This window comes from Balaenoptera musculus, chromosome 14, assembly GCF_009873245.2.
Source record: "Balaenoptera musculus isolate JJ_BM4_2016_0621 chromosome 14, mBalMus1.pri.v3, whole genome shotgun sequence".
Taxonomy (NCBI): Eukaryota; Metazoa; Chordata; class Mammalia; order Artiodactyla; family Balaenopteridae; genus Balaenoptera; species Balaenoptera musculus.
In genome coordinates, this window is record NC_045798.1 from 848,822 (window position 1) to 871,635 (window position 22,814).

Sequence of the window (22,814 nt, forward strand, 5' to 3'; positions counted from 1 at the left end):
GCTGCTATGAACATGGGGGTGCATGTATCTTTTTGCATTAGAGTTTGGTCCGGAAATACGCCCAGGAGTGGGATTGCTGGATCATATGGAAACTCTATTTTTATAAACTTTTATTGTTGACCTGATTTAAGGTAGCTTGCCAGGAAACAGAAAAATCCCAGCAAGATAAAGTAAATTATAAATAGCAAGAAAGAAGAAAGAAAAAATCAGACAGGGACATGAAAGGGAGGTGGGACCTCCACGGGCGAGCCCGGCGGCCAGGATCAAGAACCCCAGGACCTCACCTCTGGCGTCGGGTAAAGGCAGGCCCACCATCCAGGGGCAGCAGGCTGTTCTTGCAGAGGCCTGGGGGTGGCGAAGGCTGGCAGGAGGCCTGAGTGATGCCTGCCCTGTGGTTTGCAGGCTGCCCTCTGCTGTTAACAGCCAGTGGCAGGAGACCCGAGGGCCCGAAGGCAGCAGCTCCACTGTCTGTCACCCGGGCTGGGGGCTCTGGCTCAGTCCCTGAGTTTAGGGCAGGGTCTCCTTACAAGCCCAGCAGCCCGTGGGCCACAGCAGGGTGCAGAGGCGCGAGGCAGCAGGCCCGGGCCGTGGGGGCATCAGAGCGGGCAGGTGTGCCCCGCCCCCGTTTAGAGCAGGGACAAGATTCATTTCAAGCCACCTTTCCTAAATGTCGTTCTCAGTGGAACAGCTGTTTAACGTCGTACAGCAATGTGTCCCCGTGGCCGTCCCTGACCCACGGCACTGGAGCAGTTCCATACACCACCGCTGGGGGGCGCAGGGTCCCCTGCAGGCTGCACGTCCAGCTCCTGGAGATGCTCTGGCGGGGCCGGGCTGGGCGTCCCTCCCCCACGCCTGGGGCTCCAGCTCCTGCCCTGACGGTCCCTAGGTGCTTCCGGCAGCTTCCAGGGAGAGGCCTGGGCGCTGAGCACCCCGTGCCCCTCACAGCCCGGCTCTTGCTGGTCGCTGGCTGCCTGAGCCCTGCCTTCCTCACTGCCCGCCCTACCGGTGACCAGTCCTGTGTTGCATCCCCTGTTTGAAATGACCGGAGCAGTTTCTGTTCTGGTTGGGGGCGCCTCGCAGCCCTGGGCAGTGTCCTCCCAGAAAAGCCACCTGTCCCTGGAGGAGGGGGCCTGGTTAGAAGGCCTCCACCGCACAGGACACGAAGAGGGACACGAAGTGAATGGAACGCGGCCCCAAGGCCCAGGAAGAAGGCTGGACCGCGAATCCACCCTGAGGGTGGATGCGATGGTAAATGGGATTGTTTCTTGAATTTCTCTTTCTGATCTTTCGTCGTTAGTGTACAGAAATGCAACAGATTTCTGTGTATTAATTTTGTAACCTGCAACTTTACCAGATTCATTGATGAGCTCTAATAGCATCTTTAGGATTTTCTACGTATAGTATCATGTCATCTACAAACGGTGACAGTTTAACTTCTTTTCCAATCTGGATTCCTTTTTTTTCTTTTTCTTCTCTGCCATGGCTAGGACTTCCAAAACTATGTTGAATGAAAGTGGCCAGAGTGGACATTCTTGTCTTGTTCCTAATCTTAGAGGAAATGCTTTTTGCTTTTCACTGTTGAGTATGATGTTGGCTGTGGGTTTGTCGTATATGGACTTTATTATGTTGAGGTAGGTTCCCTCTATGTCCACTTTCTGGAGAGTTTTTGTCATTAATGGGTGTTGAATTTTGTCAAAAGCTTTTTCTGCATCTATTGAGATGATCATATGGTTTTTATTCTTCAATTTGTTAATATGGTGTATCACATTGGTTGCTTTGCGTATATTGAAGAAACCTTGCATCCCTGGGATAAATCCCACTTGATCATGATGTATGATCCTTTTAATGTGTTGTTGAATTCGAATTGCTAGTATTTTGTTGAGTATTTTTGCGTCTATGTTCATCAGTGATACTGGCCTGTAATTCTCTTTTTTGTGGTATCTTTGTCTGGTTTTGGTATCAGGGTGATGGTGGCCTCGTAGAATGAGTTTGGGGGTTTTCCTTCCTCTGCAATTTTTTGGAACAGCTTCAGAAGAATAGGTGTTAGCTCTTTAAGTGTTTGATAGAATTTGCCTGTGAAGCCATCTGGTCCTGGACTTTTGTTTGTTGGTACTTTCTGTTTTTGTTTTTTTTTATAAGTTATATTGACTCTTTTTTAAAATTTTATTTATTTAATTTATTTATTTTGGGCTGCATTGGGTCTTCGTTGCTGCGTGCAGGCTTTCTCTAGTTGCGGCGAGCGGGGGCTACTCTTCGTTGCGGTGCCTGGGCTTCTCATTGCTCTCTTGTTGCAGAGCACGGGCTCTAGGCTCACGGGCTTCAGTAGTTGCAGCACACGGGCTCAGTAGTTGTGGTTCGTGGGCTCTAGAGCGCAAGCTCAGTAGTTGTGGCACATGGGCTTAGTTGCTCCGTGGCATGTGGGATCTTCCCAGACCAGGGATCGAACCCGTGTCCCCTGCATTGGAAGGCGGATTCCTAACCACTGCACCACCAGGGAAGTCCCAAAAGTGTGGTTTTGAGACAGGCTGGGACCTGGGATCCTTTACTGGAGTGCTTGCAGCTGGACAACAGAAAACGAAGAAACTATAAGGGACTAAAAATAACTGCACGCATGCTCAGTTGGGGAAAATTTTGAACAATAAGGTACAAAAAGGCCACAAACCAACTGCCATTTCTGAGCTGCAGGGAGCAAAACCGGGTCCTGCCCACGATCCCTGCACACAGCATCACTGAGTGGGTGGGCAGGCCACCTAAGGCACCCCTCCGGCCTGACCCCTGGACCCACCCCTGCCTGCTCCCCATTTAAGGGGCCAGTTCCCCTTCCCCGGGAGCTAGCAAGGGCACCTGTTACTAGTTCTCACTCCCTGGTGCTTCAGCACAACCCTGATAAAGCCTAGCCTTGCCTGAATTTCTCACCTGGCCTCTTATCAATGTCTACTGATTAAAAAACCCAGGTCGGTGTCAATCCCACCTGGAGTTCAGCTCATCTCCGGCCTGCACCCTTCTCCCTTCTCATCCACTCTACGTAAAAGCTAAGAGAGGATTATTTCAACCTCATTAGGGCTTCCCCACCCTGAGAATTAATCCCAAACTCCCTCCCATGGTGTGCAGGACCCTCACCATCCTGCTGACCATGTGTCCCGGTGCCCACCCTCTCGCCCACCCGCACCAGCCCCTGACCTTCGGCCTCCCTTGTCCAAACCGAGCTCGATCCCGCTCAGCCCAGGAGCCCTGCCCGGCCTGGCTGCTTCCTGACCCTTGGTCTTCGCCCTGCCCAGCCACAGCCCACGAAAGCCTGGCTGTGTCTCCTCACACGACGTGGCTCTATCCATCACTGTCTCACTGGTTTGCTTACCTTTTACTGCCTGTTTCCCCCCTCCGTCACCAGTTGGGATGTGAGTGAGTCCTTGTGCCCTGGGGCGGGTCTCCTTCACTGCTGCATGCGACTGGCTGTCGACGTTTAGCTTTACTTACAGAATAGATGGATGAATCATTTGGGAAAGAGGGGGCCTCTGTGCTGTGCTAAGTGCTGGGTTGGTGGGGGGGCATCAAAGGGAAGCAAGCTGTTCATTTGCTAAACAGTGTCTTGTTGATGAATACGAGTGTCCGAGTGCCGACCACCATCCTAGGTGCTGGGGATTCAGCAGGGTACAGAGCAGTCACACGTCCCCTCATCCCCAGGGTAGCAATGTCTGGGATGGGGGAGGTTGTCATTTTAAAAGGGATAATCAGGGAAGGGAATACAGAGATGTGACATCTGAGCAGACGTGAAGGAGAGGAAGCAAGCTGTGTGGCTACGGGGAAGTGTTTCCGGCGAGGGAATAGCAAGTGCAAAGGCCCTGTGGCAGGAGCATAGCCCTCCTGGCAGAGCCCATGGGTGGCGCTGGTCCGCGTGCTCCTCCCCCGCCTTCCTGGAACCCCTGCTTCTGCTCAGATGGCCCTTGAAGCCACCGCTGAATCCGATCCGTCGTTAACACAGATGGCCACACAGCCCTTCTGATAGATTCAGTCCAATTAGAGGAGTAATTCTGTGGTCTCGGGGCTAATTTACATTTCCGTGATTGTCGAAATGCCAACTGCTCGTCCCGTAATGAGGAAAGTCCTAGAGCCAATTAGGGGGAAATGAATCCGTTGCGTCCATTAGGTTTAATAAAGGTCAAGACAGAATCAAGAGGCACGCGCCTGGTTAGGCAAGCTCTGCCACACAGCAATTGGAAATCGTTTGCTTCTCTATTTTAAAATGTTCCGACTCGCTGCCTTCCCAGGGTGTTACAGGCAAACCTCTCAGCACGGAGGGCAGTTACTGCGCCTTCAACTCCCGACCCTTTGAGGGGCTGCCTTAGCGCTAGACATCTGGGGCCGGGTGGCAGGTTCTCCCTATTCCCCGGGAGTGGATGGTCACAGGCTCCTGTCCTGCCAGAGCAGGGACGTGGCCTCGTTACTCGCGGAGGAATCCACGCTGCTCCACGGTCCACACCAGAGGGGCTGTGGGTGTCCCCCAGGCTGGTCCTGGACCTTTCTTGGTGGCGGTGGGGAGTGGGCTGTGAAGTCCCGTTCTGGTTCTGCTTCAGGAAGGGCTCGTTCTAGTCACAAGTGGGTCTGTTTGCCTGATAAGGTGAGGACGCGCGTCCTCTCCCCAGTAGCCCGCAGGGGGACCCCTCACCTGCCCAGCCAGCCTCTGCTCCCCCAAACAGATGACCCAGGCCTCCAGACAGCAGAAGCAGGTGCAACGTGGGGGAGGGAACGTCTCAGTCCACTTGAGTGTCCTGTGGAAAAGCCCCGTGGCTACATGGGGTCTTCAGGTGTCCCCGTGAGACTCGCATTTGGAGGTGGCCCTGCCCGTCAGCCACCTGGGCACCTCCTCTCTGAGCCTCAGTTCCCACTTCTGTCCCCAAGGGGCGTGTAGGACATAACTCCTGGGACCGGCTGGGGATGAAATGAAATGTAACCAGCATGTGATGGTGCTCAGTGTTTGTGCAGGGATTTCTGGAATACTGTTTTTCTTCCCTTTATAAGAGCGACTTTTATTACAAAAACACAAGGTCAGCTAACAGGAACAAAATCAAGTCACCCAGGATTCTGTCTCTGTTGTTGCCAGGGTGGACATCCTCTCAGAGGTGCCTTGCGTGTGTCTAAACATTCTCTCCACGTGCACGTGTACACGTACACATAATGTGCGCCACATTTTTGCTTATGTTTTATCTATGTGTACATTTCTTGAAAGCCATGACCCCAACAGTTACTCGACGGTGGGTCTCTGTCTATAATGGGGCAGCCCCTCCACACGGCACAGCCCTGAAATCGTGTTCTCACGTCTGGATCTTCCTTCACGTCTCAGCATTTCCTCAGGATGAGCTTTTAGAAATGGAATTGCTAGATCAGCTGAAACACATAATTTTATGGCTTTTGATGCAATTTGCCAAATCCTCCTCCTTGCCCCCCACAAAAGTCTGTGTGTGGTGTGTGTCTGTGTATGTGGTGTGTGTGGTGTGTGTGTGTGGTGTGTGTGTCATGTGTATGTGGTATGTGGGGTGTGTGTGTGTGCTTGGTGTGTGGTGTGTGGTATGTGTGTCTGTGTGTCTACATGTCTGTGTGTGGTGTGTGTGCGTCTGAGTATGTGGTGTGTGTCTGTGTATGCAGAGTGTGTGTGTGTGTGTGTGTGGTGTGTGTTCTCTCAAATGGTACATGAGGAGGCAGTTTCCCCGGCATATAACACATGTGATCTGATTAAATATAATCTTCCTTTTTTCATATATGACAGACACACAGGGAATGTCTTGTTGTTTAACTTGCTTTTCTTCAATTACTAATGAGGTTAATATTTTTGTACATTCGTTGACCATATATTTTTCTTTCTTTGCTCATTTTTTTCTCGTGACGTCCCTCGTTTTCTAGTAGATTTTAAGAGCACTTCATACATTAGGGATATTAACTCTTTATTGTGTGACACAAGTGCTTTCCTTGTTCTAATTTTATGATGTTGACTTTTTATAGAGAGAATTTTTTAATGTAAGTACCTACTTTTTTATTAAATGGCTTGTGCATTTGCTGTCCTTCTTAGGCCTATTTGAAAGACTATTTGACCACATTTCCTTCTGACACTTTATAGTTCTTTTTTTACATTAAAATCTTTAATCCATTTGGAATATGTTCTTTACATAAGTAAGGTTGTGATCCTTCTTTATACTGTTTTAAAAGATGGACTATCTCTTTGCACACCATCCACTAAACATTCCATCCTTTCCCACTGATGAGAAAGGCAACCTTTATCATATTCTAAGTGCTTCTAGATATGCTTGTGTCTATTTTGAACTTTCTACTTTTAGCCATTATCTCCTGCTTTATAAAATATGCTAATGTCTAGCAACTGAATGCTTCCTCATTGTTATTTTAGAATCTTCCTGGCTGCTCTCTTGCTTTTCCTCTTTTGTATGAACTTAGAAACATTTTATCAGACTCTGTCCACCTGTACATCAGTTGAGTTTACAGAGTGTCACACAGGAATGGACGGGAAGATAGTCCTGGGCCCTGAATCCCTCGTGTTCTATGACCCTTTGCCTTGTATTCTTCTTGAGTCCTGGTCCAGATGACTATTTAAGCCACCTATTTAGCTTTGCCTTTTAATTTTAATTAATACATCTTATATTTATGAGATATTCCCGTGGTATTTTTCATATCTGCTTGTTCTTTTTTATAACTGCCTGTTTTGATTCATAACCTCCTGTTCTATGTTGATGAGTGCTTTTCCCTCATTCCTTCATCTCTTTGAAAAATCTTAATAGTCTGCTTAAGACCTTTTTAGCCACTTTTTCTCTCTCTCTTTCCTTGGGTTTAAATTCACCCATCTTTGGATTTGTTGGTGACTCTCCTGGAATCAGGTTTCCTTGTGTGCTTTTTAATTTTTTTGAGAGCTCATCTTTCATGGGAGCTGTATCTTCACAGCACACTCACTCATTCCTGGGAGGAAGTTTCAGGTTATCTTGTCCCCAGATCCATGGCTGAGAATTTAGTGGCTTAGGTTTTTTATTTTCCTTTTTTTCTTTTTATTGAACCATAGTTGATTAGCGATAGTTTTCACCCTGAGATCTCCAGTTTCATTTCTCACGCAGAGAACCAGCCTGATTCCAGGTGCTATGTACGTGTCTGCTTCCTCTCTCGGTAGATTATTTCTGGCTGAACCCCAGGGATCAGTCAGAGCTGGTTTCACCTCCTACTTGTAATCAGGGAGCCTAGTCTCAGCCCCAGGCTTCACACAAGGATCCTGGCTACGCATTCAGCCCCCGTCCCCTCGTAAGGGTGAGATGCATGTGCCTTAGAGCTTCAGTCTCACTTACACCAGCGCATTTCTACTCTTTCTGAGCTGAGCGGAATTTCATCTTGTTTTCTAGTATATATTTTTAACTTTTAAAATCATCTTGTCTATCATTTCTATATGTTTGGGGCAGATAGGGGAGATTTTCACATCCATGATATTAGCTAGATGTCTTCTTTGTCATTTCATCCAGCTACAGTGGGCTTGGTTCCATGGGAATCATGACCTAAAAAGTATAGCCTCACTTCTGTTTGAGGACAGAAAACTCAAGAAGATGTGGTCCCACCCTCAAGTAGTGTTCAAGGGACAGAGCTTCTGAAATAGACGATTATGCCAATGGCTCAAAGTACTAATGAGAAGGTGGGGGGAGGGATGAGAAGCCTCAGCATTTAGCACAGCTGTTCTCAAATTGCAGCAAACATCAGAACCTCCCCCCCAAAGGGCTTATTAAAACATTCCCAGAGTTTCTGATTCAGTAGGAATGCAGCCGGAGTGCAGCCTGAGAATCTGCATTTCTAAGGAGGGTTGGGGATGCTGATGTTTGTGGTCCGAGAACCACACTTTTTTTTTTTTTTTGGCTGCCTTCCCCAACCAGGAATTGAACCTGGACCCCTGGCAGTGAGAGCGCCAAGTCCTAACCACTGGACCGCCAGGGAATTCCCCAAGGACCACACTTTGAGCACCACTTGTTTAGAAGGAAGGAAACTGGTTTTTTCTTTTCTTTTGTTTGAGAAGTTCAAAGCATTCAGTGAAACAAGTGGGAGGAACCTGGAATGAAAGCTCAGCTTGAAAGTTTCTGTGTGTCTGGCATAAGAGCAGAACACTGAAACAGCAGTTTTTATAGCATGTGTGTGTATACACATATATATATAGCCTCAGATAGTCCAGGAAGAGATGTTTTCTTGTCAAACATTTATGAATTGAGCCCAACCGAGCCCTGGGAGATGGGACTTGTTTTTCCAAAGCTAAATCCAGTCAAATTCTGCCCCTGGAGATGAATCATTCCTGCAGAGCCAGGAGTCTGTGTGACAAGAGGGAGGCATCAGCCTTGGCAGGAATTATTTCCTGAAATTGGACCTGGGCTGGGGTGGGGGGCAATTGCGCAGATTGTAAATCTTTTTTAAAAATTAGGTTCAGATGTGAAATCTCTAAAAATGAGGCACATGGTTTTCTTCAGAGTGAATATAAAGCCCTGTTTTTTTGTTAAAGGCGGAAACTCTGTACTGCCAAAAGGAAGATGATGGCTGGTACCTCTTGGGTATGTGCCAGGTGTGAGGCAGGATGCCTGGGTTCCTCTCAGCCTCAGCCTGGACCACTGGTGCATCCAACCTTTTTCCTAGAGGCCTGGGCTAGGAACACTGAGCTTGCTTCACCTCTCAATTTGATTTCCTAATCTTAGTACAGCTTTGCACATCGCCTAGAGTCATGTTGATTGTATGCACTGATGCAGATGAATGGGTGGGTGGATGGATGGAAGGATGGATGGATGGGTGGATGGATGGATGGATGAGTGGATGGATGGATGGATGGATGGATGGATGGATAGATGAGTGGATGGATAGATTGGTGGATGGTGGAAAGGTGGTGGATGGATGGATGGACGAGTAGATGGGTGGATGAATGGGTTTATCAATGAGTGAATGGGTGGATGGATGGACAGTTTGATCAGTTTTGGATCCATGGATTATTACAAAGGTAAAAAAGAGAGAGGGCAACCTGAATAGATGTTGGCCATAGCTTGACAGGCAAAGTCCCATCCTCAGTATTTTCAAGGTGAAAACCAGCTTCTATCATGTTCAGTGGATCCCAACACCCAGAAGGAAATGTGTGTGTTCATCACATGTAAACCTAGGAGTTAAGAACTAAATTATCCCCGAGTTGTCCTCACCATTTACAAACGCAGGCTAGCCCAAGGACGACAAGCCCAGAGACTCAAGAAGATGTTCCTCATAATGCACCGCCTGGACAAAGCCAGCTTTAAACGCAGAGTAACACTCAGTAAAGACATCAGCTTCAGCCCCTGAGGTTCCCTCTGGCCTGGCCAATGAGTTCCCTGCTCACCGGCCTGAAGAGAAAACACGTGCCCCACAGACTGTGGAGCCCCTTCCCAGAGGGGTGATGAGGGCACACGGATCTCAGGAGGAAGATGCCCAGTGCAGGCCAGGGACACAGCGAGGGGAATCCGGGAATGGGTGCTGCAGGCCTGGGGACCCACCGGCATCTGCCACGAGCCCTCCTCCTGCCTCAGAAAATGTCCTTCAGGGCTGCAGGGCAGCGCAGCGAGAAGACGCCAGGCTGGGCTCCCACACCCCACCTCCGGCTTCCCCACTCCGCCTGTTATACTGCTGCAGTGCCTCTTGTTCGGAACTAAGGAATTGACTCACGCGGATAAGCCCCCCTGGCAGAAGCTTCGGAAACGCCAGCCCCTCCCCAGCTCTGGAACAGAAGCCCCTTAGAAGGGATGAATGGAGGTGGGCCGTTCTGGACCTCTCATTTGCTTCTCCAGCCTTCACTCAGCATGTGCTCCTTCTCTTCCACGGGGTCTCCCACGCAGGCCGGATCACCTCCCTCCATTTTGCTTCCCTCCCCTCCCCCTCCCCTCCCCCTCCCCCTCCCCCTCCCCTCCCCTCCCCGCCCCTCCCCCTCCCCTCCCCTCCCCTCCCCCCCCCCTCCCCCCTCCCCCTCCCTTCCCCCTCCCCCCTCCCCCCTCCCCTCCCCCTCCCCTCCCCTCCCCCTCCCCTCCCCCTGCAGCAAAGCTCCCTGCGTGATCGCAAGCCTCCCTTTCCTGGAGTCCAGCACCAGCCCGCCCCATTAGGCGTGGCCTCCCCCCCCACCCCCCACCCCCGGCTCCCGGATGGGGCAATGCAGGGAGGGGGCGGTGGCTCCACCCCCAGGCCTGAGCAGGGACGTCCTCCCACGTCGTCCTCCGCGCCCACGCCGCGCTCCTTCTCCATCCAACAGCCGCTGGGAGAGCAGGGAGCCGCCGCGAAGGTGCCGGGTCCCCAATGGCTGCGTGGAGCCGCCCGGCCTGTGCCCCGCTGCCTGCAGTGCGCTGAGACGGAAGCCAGGCGTGAACTCCTGTGCGGGTCCAGTGAAATCCGGGTGCTGATTGTAGCGATCAGCCTATCCTGATATCGCAAAGCGAGCTCCCCGGACGACGGGAGAGGCCGTCTGCGTGGGTGAGCCTGTCCACGCGTCAGCCGGGGCAGCTACCAAGAAACAGCGTCACCGGGAGCCGAGGGCCGCGCTCAGAGAGCCCTTCCCGCCTGGACGCACAGCAGAGTCCGCGGAACAGCCGTGACTCGGCCGCCACCAGGCATCTGTGCGCACACGGGCAGGGCTGATAAAGCCGCAGCTCAGGATGCGTGCCAGGGATGGTTTGCGGTACTGAAAGCCTCCCTGTGTCACCTGCAAATCACGTGAGAAAGACTTGAGGGTGCCGAGCAGGTCGCCTGTGAAACTGCCGACTTCTGTTCTGCCAAAGTGGCCCCGGCGGGGCCCACGGCGCCTGACTGGGGTGTGCACCCCCGAGAGCAGGAGTTTGTCCATCATTCCCTCCAAGTGGCCTCAAACAGGCTGGAGCAGAGAGCAGTCACGAGGACGCTGGCAAGCCCACCACCAGCAGAAGTTTCTCCCAGGCCCGCACGCGGGAGCCAGCAACTTCTCAGCTCTCCCGGCAGCACGCTCTGAGTTTGCCCAGCAGCCAGAATCTTCCTCCAGGGCAGCTGGAGAATAATAATGCGGACGGGCCTCTGTGGAGTGCCCAGGCGCGCCCTGCTCTGTGAGATGAAAGCTGAGAGGGAACTGGGGTCTAAGGCCCCGCTGTCACCTGCTGTCCCAGCCCCCAGGTAGCCACCAGCCCTGGCCAGCTGTTTTATTATTACTCAGGTATGGAGCGGCCGGCGGATCAGGAGACCACGCCCACTGACGGGAGGCTCCCAGGAGGAGGGGCCACGGGGAGGTCCGGAGGCAGGGGGGGGGGTGCACCGGGGTCAGAGCCTTTACTGGGCTTCCCAGGGGAAGATGCCTCAGGGGAGCCCAGCAGTGGCAGGCTGAGCCATTCCCGGGGCTCTGGGGCGCGGAGCTGGCCCTGCCCTGGGTGTGAGAGCCCACAGAGGGGGGTCGGGGTGGGGCTCGGGCCGGCTGGGTTACACGTGACAGGGGCGCTCAGGTGAGTGGTTTACAGCCTCCTGGAATCGGGAACCTGGGAGAGGCCGTCCCTCCGGGTCAGCGAGGCCCCAAACGTCAAAGTATCAGAATAAAGAAATTTAAAAGACGCAGTTAAGGGAATTCCCTGCAGTCCAGTGGTTAGGACTCCGAGCTTTCACTGCCGAGGGCCCAGGTTTGATCCCTGGTCGGGGAACTAAGATCCCACGGGCCGCTTGGAGCAACCAAAAAAAAAAAAGAAAAAAAAAGACACAGTTACTACACAGGCCAGCCCTCCTCTCCCCTCTGCATAGCTCCCCTCTGGCCTGTCTCGAGTCTGTGCAAGCCCAGGCCAGCTGTCTCCTAATGAGCCAGCATTATAGGTCATGGACGTTTGCACTTGGGCACATGAATCAATGCCCTCTTTTCCAATGCCCTTTGGGGTGATCCTTCTCCTGAATAATCCTGAAGGAGGTGGTGTCCCCAGCCCTGACCCAGCCTGGCAGTGGCCACGTGAATCAGGCTGGGCCACACCAGCGGTGCTCCCCGGGTTCTCTGAAAGTACAGGAAGGATGGACAGACGTTTGGGGAGGGGCTCAAGGCTCAGACTGCCTGCATTTCCAGGCTGGTGGACCAGCCCAGTGGTTTTGCTTTGTTTGTTTTGTTTTTCGGGGTTTTTTTGGCCACGCTGCGTGGCTTACGGGATCTTAGTTCCCCAACCAGGGATTGAACCCTGGGCTATGGCAGCGAAAGTGCCGAACCCTAACCACTGGACCGCCAGGGAATTCCCGCAGCCTGGTGGTTTATCGGTTTATCTGTTATCCGGCACTGTTTCACCAGTCAGCGCCCAACTGTGGTGGGATTGGATACATAAACAGGAGCTCGACCGTCGCCGTGGCACCTCCCGCCAGGTCTCCCAGGGGCGCTTCTCAGTTCTGATCAGGGAGGGCGGGCCGGGCCTGACCATCCGCACTGCTGACCGGCCCCCAGACCACTCTGAGAAGCTGCAGCAGCCCCGGCCTCTCTCCAGCTTCGACCCTGAGACCCCTGAGGCCTTCGGGGTCAACGCTGAGGCAGCAGGGAGCAGACGTCCGACCCCCATTCCTCCTCCATCCCCCTCGGGGATCAGGGCTGCGTCTGGAGAAGCAGCTGCGGTTGTTTGCTGGGCCGCCAGCTCCAACGGACCTGAGATTGGCTGGGTCTCTGCTCTGGGCCCGAAGCTCTTTATTTCGGGTCCAAGATGTGTCAGCGCAGAGCTGCCTTCTGTCCCAGTGGCCGGCGCGCTGGGCCCTAGGGCTCCGGCAGAGGCCCCGGGGGGCTCCTGGATGTCCCTCCTGAAGTCCCCTCCACGGGGCAGGGGGCTGCTTCACAGAACAGCTGCACATCCACAGGGCGAGCCGTCCCCAGCGGCGTGCGTGCGCGCATGTGTGTGTCCTTTCCCACCCACCTGGCCGCCCTGCGGGTCTCGCTGCAGGGTCGAGCCGCAGGCCGCGTCGCCTCTCTGGGGGGACCCAGTTGGAAACCCTGGTTGCAGCAGCAGAGGCCCCTGTGTTCAGCTATATCCAAACAGAACCGCGGGGCTTGCTCCTTCCGCCTCCCCAGGAGGCCCCGGGACAGCACGCCCCACCCCGAGTGCAGATTCGGGCCCCAGGGACCCGACCATCAGACCATCAGTTCTGATGCGGTCAACAGGGGTGAGGATTTTAACCTCCACCAGGAGATGCCACCGCAGAGCAGACTGGGGAGCTCCTGCCCTGGCAGCGTGGCAGTCCCCCTCCGCGTCCCTCGGGCCTCACGGGAAGGCTCACGGAGAGGCGGGGCCGGCGAGGGGCCGCGTGCCACGCTCCTGGGCTGCGCGGCCAAGGGAATGAACTCAAGAGTCCGGAGAAGCGTCTCCATACAGATGATGCACAGACACGTGGCCTCCCCCGCCAAGCGGCCGGGACCGTTCTCCTTCTCCGCTCAGGTTTCAGGAAGCACCGGCTTTTTAGTAGCAGGGCTCTCCAGAAATGTCGTGTTGACCATTGTGGTGCAGGAAGAAGATGGGGAAGAAACCATGAGAAATGGCAGCTTGATTCACGATGGACGTCCTAAGAGCGTCGATTCGAGGGAAGGCACTCAGGCCCTGTCGCCCACTCTGCCATCCCCAGGCCACACGCGGCCCCCCATCACCGGGTCCTGGTCCCAGCCCCTCGGCTCCTATTGGGGCACCTGTCGGGCTCGCATTGCCAGGGTGGCTGAAGGGTAAATAAACCTTCACTGGCATTCCTGCTGATGGACCATTATTTCCGGACTTTTTAAGGAGAAGGGCTGATGTATAAAGGCTGCTGCTCTGGAATCCCAGCCTCAGAAACCAGCACCAAGGCTCCAGGAGCTGAGGAGATCTGCCGGCTGAGGGGCGGGGGTCCCTCTGGGTGGGGTGGGCTCCCCCCTGCACCCCTGTGCCCTTCGTCCTCCCTCCAAGCAGCTGCCTGCAGGCCTGACACCTGGTCCTCTGCCTCCTGTTTGATGTTTCTGTTTGGGTGGCAATTAACGAAGTCGATTGAGATAATTAGTGGTTGAGACACAGGGTGGGTGTGACAGGAACACTTAGATCGTGTGAATCGTCCCCGTGACACCTTTCACAGCTGTGGGTGAAGCAGCAACTTCAGGGTCTTCGTGCAAGGGTTCTGAATCCCTGTCCCACCACGAACCAGCTGTGTGACCCTGGATGTGTTTCTTAACGTCTCTGAGCCTCAGTTCTTATTTTCATCTGCAACGAGGACGAGGTTAATCCCCCGCCGCCCCCGCGTGGCCTTGTTGGGGTTTATCTTCATCCCACTGCTACTTCCTGGTCCAGCTTTGTCAGCTGGGAATGCAGCAGTGGAAAACCCCACTGACCGAGGCTTACATTTTAGTGGGGCAGACAGACAACGTGGAATCAGCAGGTAAATGGTGTCACACATTAGAAGGACACGAAAGCCACAGGGGTAGACAGGGCTGGCCGGGGAGTGAGGCTTGAGAGGCTGCGCTGTAAATGGGTGGTAAGGAGGGAGTCGCAGAGGAGGTGGCATCCGAGCAGAGTTGAAGGTGGAGAGGCAGCTGGGCAGGCAGAGGTCGGGGAGGGCGTCCCCGCCAGAGGGAACAGCCAGCACAGAGGCCCTGGGCAGGGTGTGGGGTGGGCTCTGAGACGGGCAGGGGCGAGGGGTGGCGAGTCCTGGGAGGTTCAGGGGGCTGGACGGCTGGACAGAGCCCCGGCCCCGGGTGGAGGCCAGGCAGGCATGGACGGCAGGGAGGCCCCTCAGGAAACGTGCGGTGCCGGTGGCCCCAGAGGATGGGCAGGGGCACCAGGCGCCTGCCCTGCGGGTCTGCAGAGCTTCCTCTGCTTGTTTCAGTGTTTGGCCTCCTGGAAGGTTGCCGGCTCACCAGGTGTCCACCTGCGCTCCCAGCCTCCTGGGCAGCTGGGCCACGCGCCGCGGTTTGACGGAGACGTGTGAGCCGAAGTGGTGGGAGTTGGGCAGGGCCCTCAGCCCTCCCCCTGCGGCCCCACCTCCAGCCACGTGGAAGCAAAGCCACGTGGAAGCAAGCCCGCGTCTGCCGCTCGGGACCCGGGCGTAAACATCCGCCGCGTCTCTGATACGGAGCATGCGCGGTTCTCACCATCGGGCGGAGGCCGTGGGTGCTGCCTGCTGAGCCTGCAGGGGGCCAAGCGGCGGTCCCGGGTGGCCCTGAGCCGGGCGGGGGGAGAGCGCGCTGGGCACGTGCTCAGTGAGCCACGAGGAGCGGGCAGCCTCCCTCCCGCGCTCAGGTGATTTCTTATCCCAGCCGTGGGTGGTGTCAGGAGGGGCCGCCCGTTACCCGCTGCGAGATTCTCCTGCCTTCTTCCTCTGCTTTCCGGCGGCAGAGAGTGGGACCGAGGGAGCAGGCAGGGCTGGGCCGTCCTCTTCCCCGAGACGGGGGCTTGGCGTCTGTGGTGGGTGAATGGCAGCCCCAGAGACCTCTGCCTGGAAGCTGTGAGGGGTCTCAAGATGAGATCCTCCTGGAATTAGGGTGGGCCCTAAATCTGATGGCCGTTGTCCTTACGCGAGAGAGGAGAGGGGAACCTGAGACACAGACCCACAGCGGGGGAGGCCGCGTGACGGGAGGGATGGGGCCACAAGCCAAGGGCACCTGGGGCCACCAGAAGCTGGGAGAGGGAGGTGGGACCCTCCCCTGGAGCCTCGGAGGAGGCGGGGCCTCAAGGGCTGTGAGAGAACGTGTCTGTTGTTTACACCTGGTCTGTGGTCCTCGTTACGCGGCCCCAGGAAACGAGGGCGGCCTCTAGTTGCTGCGAGCTCTAGCAGGCTCTGCCTTCCATGCCTCCCGTGAAGCCAGCCCCGCTTCTCAAGCCCCTCTCCTCATGGGCCCCACAGTGGGTTCTGGAAATTCAGGCTGGAGCCCCGAGGCATCAAGGCCACTCTGTGCAGTCGCTATCTGGGAGGAGTGGGCCTTGATGAAGCTGGCACCACTTAAACTGGGCGTAAGGGAGAACGTTTAGGCTGAAGAAGGCTAGACAAGAGGCCAGAGGGACCCACGGAGTGAAATCCATGCCCAAGACTGAGAAACACCCAGCTGTACTTGTCAGCAAGACTTTAGCTTAAAGTACCCGTGCCTGCCAACTTACGGTGACGGTTTAGCCCAAGAAAGTGTTTCTAATATGGAGTACAGCCTTGATTTTAATAGTGAAGAAACTACAGGAGGAAAATCTAAACGTCTAATAACTGGGGCAATAGGGAAGTGAATTAAGGCCCATCCTCTCTGCGATAAGAAATGACAACTTTCAGACTTCCCTGGTGGTGCAGTGGTTAAGAATCCGCCTGCTAATGCAGGGGGCACTGGTTTGATCCCTGGTCCGGGAAGATCCCATACACCGCGGAGCAACTAAGCCTGCGAGCCACAACTACTGAGGCCCGTGGGCCTAGAGCCCGTGCTCCGCAACAAGAGAAGCCACGGCAATGAGAAGACCACACACCACAACAAAGAGTAGCCCCCCTCGCCGCAACTAGAGAAAAGCCTGCGTGCAGCAACAAAGACCCAAAGCAGCCAAAAAAAAAAGAAAAAAACCCACAACATTTAAATCAACTATATTTCAATAAAAATTATTAAAAAAAAAAAAAGAAACGACAACTTTCAACTGTGGCTGCATGGACAAATGTTTGTGAACTGATGTTATATTTCAACTATAAAAGACAACAGTTTCCAGAAGACAGTGTCTGTGTGTGGGAGGTGTGGGCAGCACAGCATTGACATTAAGAGGCTGCGGGATCAGTCAGGCCTGGTCAGGTCCCGTGAGCTTGTGTGACTGGCTTAACCTCTCTGACCCTCGGTATCTTCTTCTGTACAGTGAGGAGAACATTGCCTGTGGTACCCGTGCTTCCTGGGTCGTGGTGGGTTGAGTGAGATGAGGCGAGTAAGGTGCTTAGCACATGCCTGGCACCTCCAAAATGTCTGAATTAGAAGAGGCTTAGGGGTAAGAATCTGACCGAAGAACGCTTGGGCCAAGTTGATCAGACTGAGTTGTTCATGGTGAAGTCAACCTGGTGGGTTGCACCAGCATTTTTTCAGTGGGATGGGACGGGGTGGGATAGGACAGGGTAGGACATTAGTCTGGGTTCCCAGAGATGATAAGGAATTGGCCCACACAGTTACAGAGGCTCAGAAGCCCAAGACCTGCAGTTGGTAAGCTAGAGGCCCAGGAGAGCCGAAGGTGTGGTTCCAGACCAAGTCTGAAGGCAGGAGAAGACCAGTGTCCCAGCTCGATGACCGTCAGGCAAAGAGAGTGAATTGTCTCTCCCTCAGCCTTTTCGTTCTGTTCAGGCCTTCAACTGATTGGTTGGGGCCCACCCATACTGAGGAGGGCAATCTGCTTTACTTAGCCCACCAACTTGTGTTCAGCTCACCTGGAAACATGCTCCTGGACACACCCAGAGCTGTGTGAACCAAATATCTGGGCGCCCCGTGGCACAGGTAGGATCGCATAGGATGGGGTAGAATAGAACAGACTAACACAACCCATGCCTAGTAAGGCTGTTTTGTTAGGTGAAGCAGTGCAGAAACAAGCAGGCATGAAAGGAGATCCTGACGCAAGATAACATTTCTATTACAAGTGAGGGTTCTAGCAGTTACGGACTTTGGGGAGCCTTATTTGCAGAGGAAACAGCTGTTTGTTTAGACTTTTCCTTTAGACCGAGACTGTGTCTGGGGTGCTTGAAGCACTGTTTGCATAGCAAGCTGCTGTTTTTTTAAATATAAATTTATTTATTTTATTTTTGGCTGCATTGGGTCTTCATTGCTGCACACGGGCTTTCTTCTCTAGTTGCAGTGAATGGGGGCTACTCTTCATTGCGGTGTGCAGGCTTCTCATTGCGGTGGCTTCTCTTGTTGAAGAGCATGGGCTCTAGGCGCACGGGCTTCAGTAGTTGTGGCGTGCAGACTCTAGATCTCAGGCTCAGTAGTTGTGGCTCGTGGGGTCTAGAGCGCAGGCTCAGTAGTTGTGGCGCACGGGCTTAGTTGCTCCACGGCATGTGGGATCTTCCCGGACCAGGGCTCGAACCTGTGTCCCCTGCATTGGCAGGTGGATTCTTATCCACTGCACCACCAGGGAAGTCCCGCAAGCTGCTCTTTTAAAATTAGATTGTAGGTCGGTTCTTCCAGCTGGGGGAGAGGACAGCTGCTGGTGGGAAGTAACCCCTCTCAGGCCAGGCTCTGGGCCCAGAGCAAACACTGAGTGGGGGCGGGGACCATAGGAAAGGGATAGTAATGAATTGTCAGGATGTCAGGAAAAATCCCTCCATTGTTTAGATTGTGGAACGTGCAAGAGAAATGAAATTCGGTGGGCAACCCAGACGGGGAGGCAGCCTTGCCCCAGGCTTTGGTGGGCTTAACCCAAGGCCGCGGCTCCTCTTTGGCGTCTTCCGCTGGAGCGGCCCAGGCGGCCAGGCCTCCTTGCCCTCTGGAAGGCCTGTCCCGGGGATGGCGAGCAGGGGATGCGGGGAGGGAGGATGGTGCCCTTGGCCCCGGGGGCTGCCATCCGGGCCCGGGTCCCCACAGGTGTGGCAGTGCGGCGGCAGCATGGAGGTTCTGCCCTGCTCCCGCGTGGCCCACATCGAGCGTACCAAGAAGCCCTACAACAACGACATTGACTACTACGCGAAGCGCAACGCCCTGCGGGCGGCTGAGGTGTGGATGGACGGCTTCAAGTCCCACGTGTACATGGCCTGGAACATCCCCATGAGCGTAAGCTGGCGGACCGCGTGGGGAGGGGGAGGGCTGGGGGCGGGGGCTGCCCCCCGGGGACAGCCTCGGGGGTCCTCCAAGGCGCAGCCCGGCCACGCGAGGGGGGGGCCTCCTGGACAGCTCAGCCAGGATGAGTCTCAGGAACGTCATGACCTTCACCAAGCAGAGCCCGTTTCCAGCAGCTGTGACGCTGGTCGGCACGCCTCCCTCCCGCCACGAGAGCTCCTTCCCTCCACGGTGTGAGCCCCTGAGCGGCTGCAGACGTGGCACTGCGGGGTCGCAGTCGCTGCTGCGCTGAGAGCTGCCCCAGGGTGACCACAGCCCCTCCTAGGACACATAGCCTACCCCTCGCCACGCAGAAGCCTCCCCCAGTCAGTTCTGCACGAGGCCACAGTGATACGATGACCGTAATGATGACCCCGTCACTTCCACACGGCGGATTGGGAAACCGAGGCACACGAGGGTGCGCGGCTGAAAAGAGGCAGAGCCGGAATGTAACTCGGTCCTCCGCAGGACCCTGTCACGAGGCTCTCAGGGCCCGCCTGCTGTGGGGATGGCGGCTTCTCCCACGCGTGGTGTCTGCAGCCAGATCTGCCTGCCCTGCAGGGAGCGGGGGCAGGAGGGGTCTGTACGAGGGGTCTGCCTGTGGCCGGTGGGAAGCAGGATCTGGGTGTGAGCCAGAGGGTCCCAACCAGCGCCTGGGGGCGGGGCAGCCCGGAGAAGGGGGCTTGGGCGTACACGCGTGTGTGCCCTGCGTGCATGCATGTACGTGCGTGTGCGTGTGAGCGCTGAGGACAGGCTGCCCGCCCCGCTCACCCCCACTGGCTGCAGGGCCAGCCTCACGCACTCGCTGCTCCCCTGGACACGGGAGGGTTCGAGTCTCTGGGGTAGACATCCTGGAAACAGCTGTTTTTTTACATCCACCCACAGAAGGAGCTTGATCTTTTATTAGGATACACACACACTCAGGCACACGCGTGCATGGATTTCTAGCTGTCAGCAGATAGAGCTTCGTATATATAACAGAAAAGTTAAACATTATCTTCATTATGTGCAAAACGTCCTGGTATTTTAAACATCTTCACCGCAGCCTCCTGACCCGAGTCGGATTCATGGCCCCGTGTCTGGCTGATGCCGCCTTGTAGGTGGAGGGCTGCCAAGGCCACTTGCTCCCACGTCCAGCCCAGAGTCTGCCCTTCACACCAGGCCCACGGTCCTTCCTTAGCTGCTATCAGAGCCTCAGGGACCTGGGCTTGGGGAGGGGGCTTTCTCAAACCCACCCACGTCCCCAACCTGTCACAGAGTGTCAGGGCCCCCAGGACCACCCTCAGGTTCAGTGTTTGGCTACAAGGACTCAGAACTCAGAACAGCTGTTACATGGGGGCTGTGGTTTATTAGAATGAAAGGATATGACTCCCAGGGAGTCACAGAAATTGCACCTAATTCTCCCAGCTGCAACGTGTGACAATACGTACAGCGTGTCACCAAGCCGGGAAGCTCAGCCGAGCCTCAGCACCCAGAATTTACGGGGGCTCACGTGCACGTGGCTGACCTCCACGTGGCCGGCCTTGGTCTCCAGCCCCTGCAGCGACCCCCGTAGATCATCCTGTGGCACAGACGACCTGGCCTGGCCCCCGTAAACAATACTCAGGATGTTTGAAGTCACCTCCCGGGAGCTGGCTGAGGTCAGGTCTTTCCCTCGGAGGGCTCAGGGTGTTACGAGCCTGGCCCACACACACTGCCGGTGGCCGTCTGTCCAGGCCGGCCGCTCTCCAGCTGCGCCTGCTGCAAACAGGCCGGAGATGCCAGGCCTTTCCCACCGGCCCCGCTGCCCTGGACCTTCCAGGGGCCTGGGAGGGCAGAAGGCCCCCAGACGAGGCTCGGGGCCGGGAAGCCCTGAGGGCGGGCACGCTCCTGGGATGGGGGCCCTGCAGGTCCTGGGGCTCCCCCCCACCCCCGGGCAGAGGCCTGGCTGGTGTGGGCTCTGCACACCGCAGCGCCCGTCCTGCCTCGCTTCCGGCTTCGCAGAACCCCGGCGTGGACTTCGGGGACGTGTCCGAGCGGCTGGCCCTGCGCCAGAGGCTGAAGTGCCACAGCTTCAAGTGGTACCTGGACAACGTGTACCCGGAGATGAGGACCTACAACGACACGCTCACGTACGGAGAGGTACCGCCTCCGAGCGATGGTTGCACCCGGCGCCCCGCACCCGCGCCCCGCCTCCCGGCGTCCTGGCCTGTCCCCGGGCGCACGTTCACGGACAGCAGCCAGCAGAGCACACGGGCACACTCACGCGCACGTGGCACACACCAGTGTAAGGGCCGCAGGGACACACACTCGTGCCTGCATACCGAGGTACACAAAGTAGATTCAGAGACACGTGTGTGTATACGTATCTGTGTTACACACGTGTTTATACATGCCCTCATGCACATGCATTGATCCGTGCAAACATGCATATGTGTGTAAGTGCACACAGACACAGAAGTGTACATTTGCACACAGTTTTGCTCACAGACACACAAAAAGCTACCTGTACATCTTCACCAGTGTATGCAGACCCCACCCAAGCTGCCTGTCCTGCACGGTACAAATACTTGTTACTGAGACAAAATGACACGTGAACACGTGAGTACATATGCGCAGAGGCCTGCACATGGATGCATTCACACACACAGCCGTGTTTGTGTGCCACGATACCTGCATATGAGTGCACGACAGAAGGACACACAGACTCACACCAGTACAGGCACCAGCTGTGGGAAGACCCACCTGTCTGCACCGGCCCCCAAGTGCACGGTCACGCACACCTCTCCTTAAAGCCAGGGGAGGGCACCGCGTTCCTGCCCACTCGTCCTGGTCTGTGCTGGGGGACGGGCCTCCCCCTACCCCAGGCCTCAGCTCCTCCATGGGGACCCAGGCTCCCCGAGGCGAAGGAATGCGTGAACTTAAGTGGGCCAAGCAGAAGTGACACCAGGGGGCGGGGGATAATCCCAGAGGGCCTGTCCGTTCCTGGAGCTCCTGGTCCACCCCCAAGCCAGATTCCCACTCCTCTGGCCACAGAGGTTTCCCACGTGACAGGGAGCACCACGGATGTGTCAGCGGTGTGGGCAGGAGACCACTGTCCTCCCAGCCTCTCCCAGGCTGCCCTGCCTGCTCCTGACCACGATGAGTCAAACTCACGCGTCACCCACCCACAGAAGCTGTAACATTAGGAACTCTGCCAGCTGACAAGGTTCAAACCTGTGCTACCTCCTGGGGTGGGAGTGCTGTGTCAGTTAGTTAGTGCTGCCAAACAAACATCCCTAAAACACAGAGGGTTCAGGCGGTAAGCGTCTGTGCTTGCTCACAAGTCTAGGGGTCATCCAGGTAGCCCTGACCTGGGGCAGGCTGAGCTGACCTCGGCCAGGCTGACATCAGGTCTCTGGGGACAGGCTCACCCACACACCTGGAGGGTGGCTGGCTGTCAACAGGGCACTGGGGCGCAGGTGACATGTCTGTCACCCCCAGCAGGCAGCTCGGCTTGTTCTCAGGGTAGAGTCAGGGTTCAAGGCAGAGTGGGAGCTGCGGGTGTCCTGAGGCTCAGAGCTGCACACAGCCGTCTCTGTTGCGTCTATTGGCTGAGCAAGCCTCCAGGCCAGACCAGACTCGGGGGCTGTGGGAGTAGCCCCCCCACCCCCGTTGACGGGAAGAGCTGCAGTCACGCGGCAAAAGGCGTGAATGTGGGGAGGCCGTTCCCGGGAGCCAGCCAGGCCCTCCTCGCTGTTTCCCAAGGCTACCGCTTCTGTGGCGAGTTTCACCCGGGGAGGGTGGCCGGGTCTACACATGCACGCACACGCATGCACACACACACACGCACGCACACATGCACGCACATGCACACACACACACACGCACGCACACACGCGCACACATGCACGCACATGCACACACACACACGCACACACACACACACGCACGCACGGGAGGCACATCTGTCCGTGTCTCCCCTGGAGCCAGGCACGGTCATCCCTTCCGAGGAGCCCAGCCAGTCACTCTGCAGCCAGCCCGCCGGCCAGAGCACTGTCCTCTCCTCCTCCCCCTCCCCCCTCCCCCTCCCCCTCCC

General features: G+C 55.8%; 1 protein-coding gene across 1 annotated transcript in view; it reads left to right on the forward strand.

Moving 5' to 3' along the window:
- GALNT9 (polypeptide N-acetylgalactosaminyltransferase 9) overlaps positions 1–22,814 on the forward strand; it is a 94,490-nt gene that overhangs the window by 65,303 nt on the left and 6,373 nt on the right. Inside the window, exons 7-8 of the mRNA XM_036823794.1 lie at positions 18,527–18,712; positions 20,741–20,878. Coding sequence (XP_036679689.1) covers positions 18,527–18,712; positions 20,741–20,878 — 324 coding nt within the window. The remainder of the gene's footprint in view (positions 1–18,526; positions 18,713–20,740; positions 20,879–22,814) is intronic.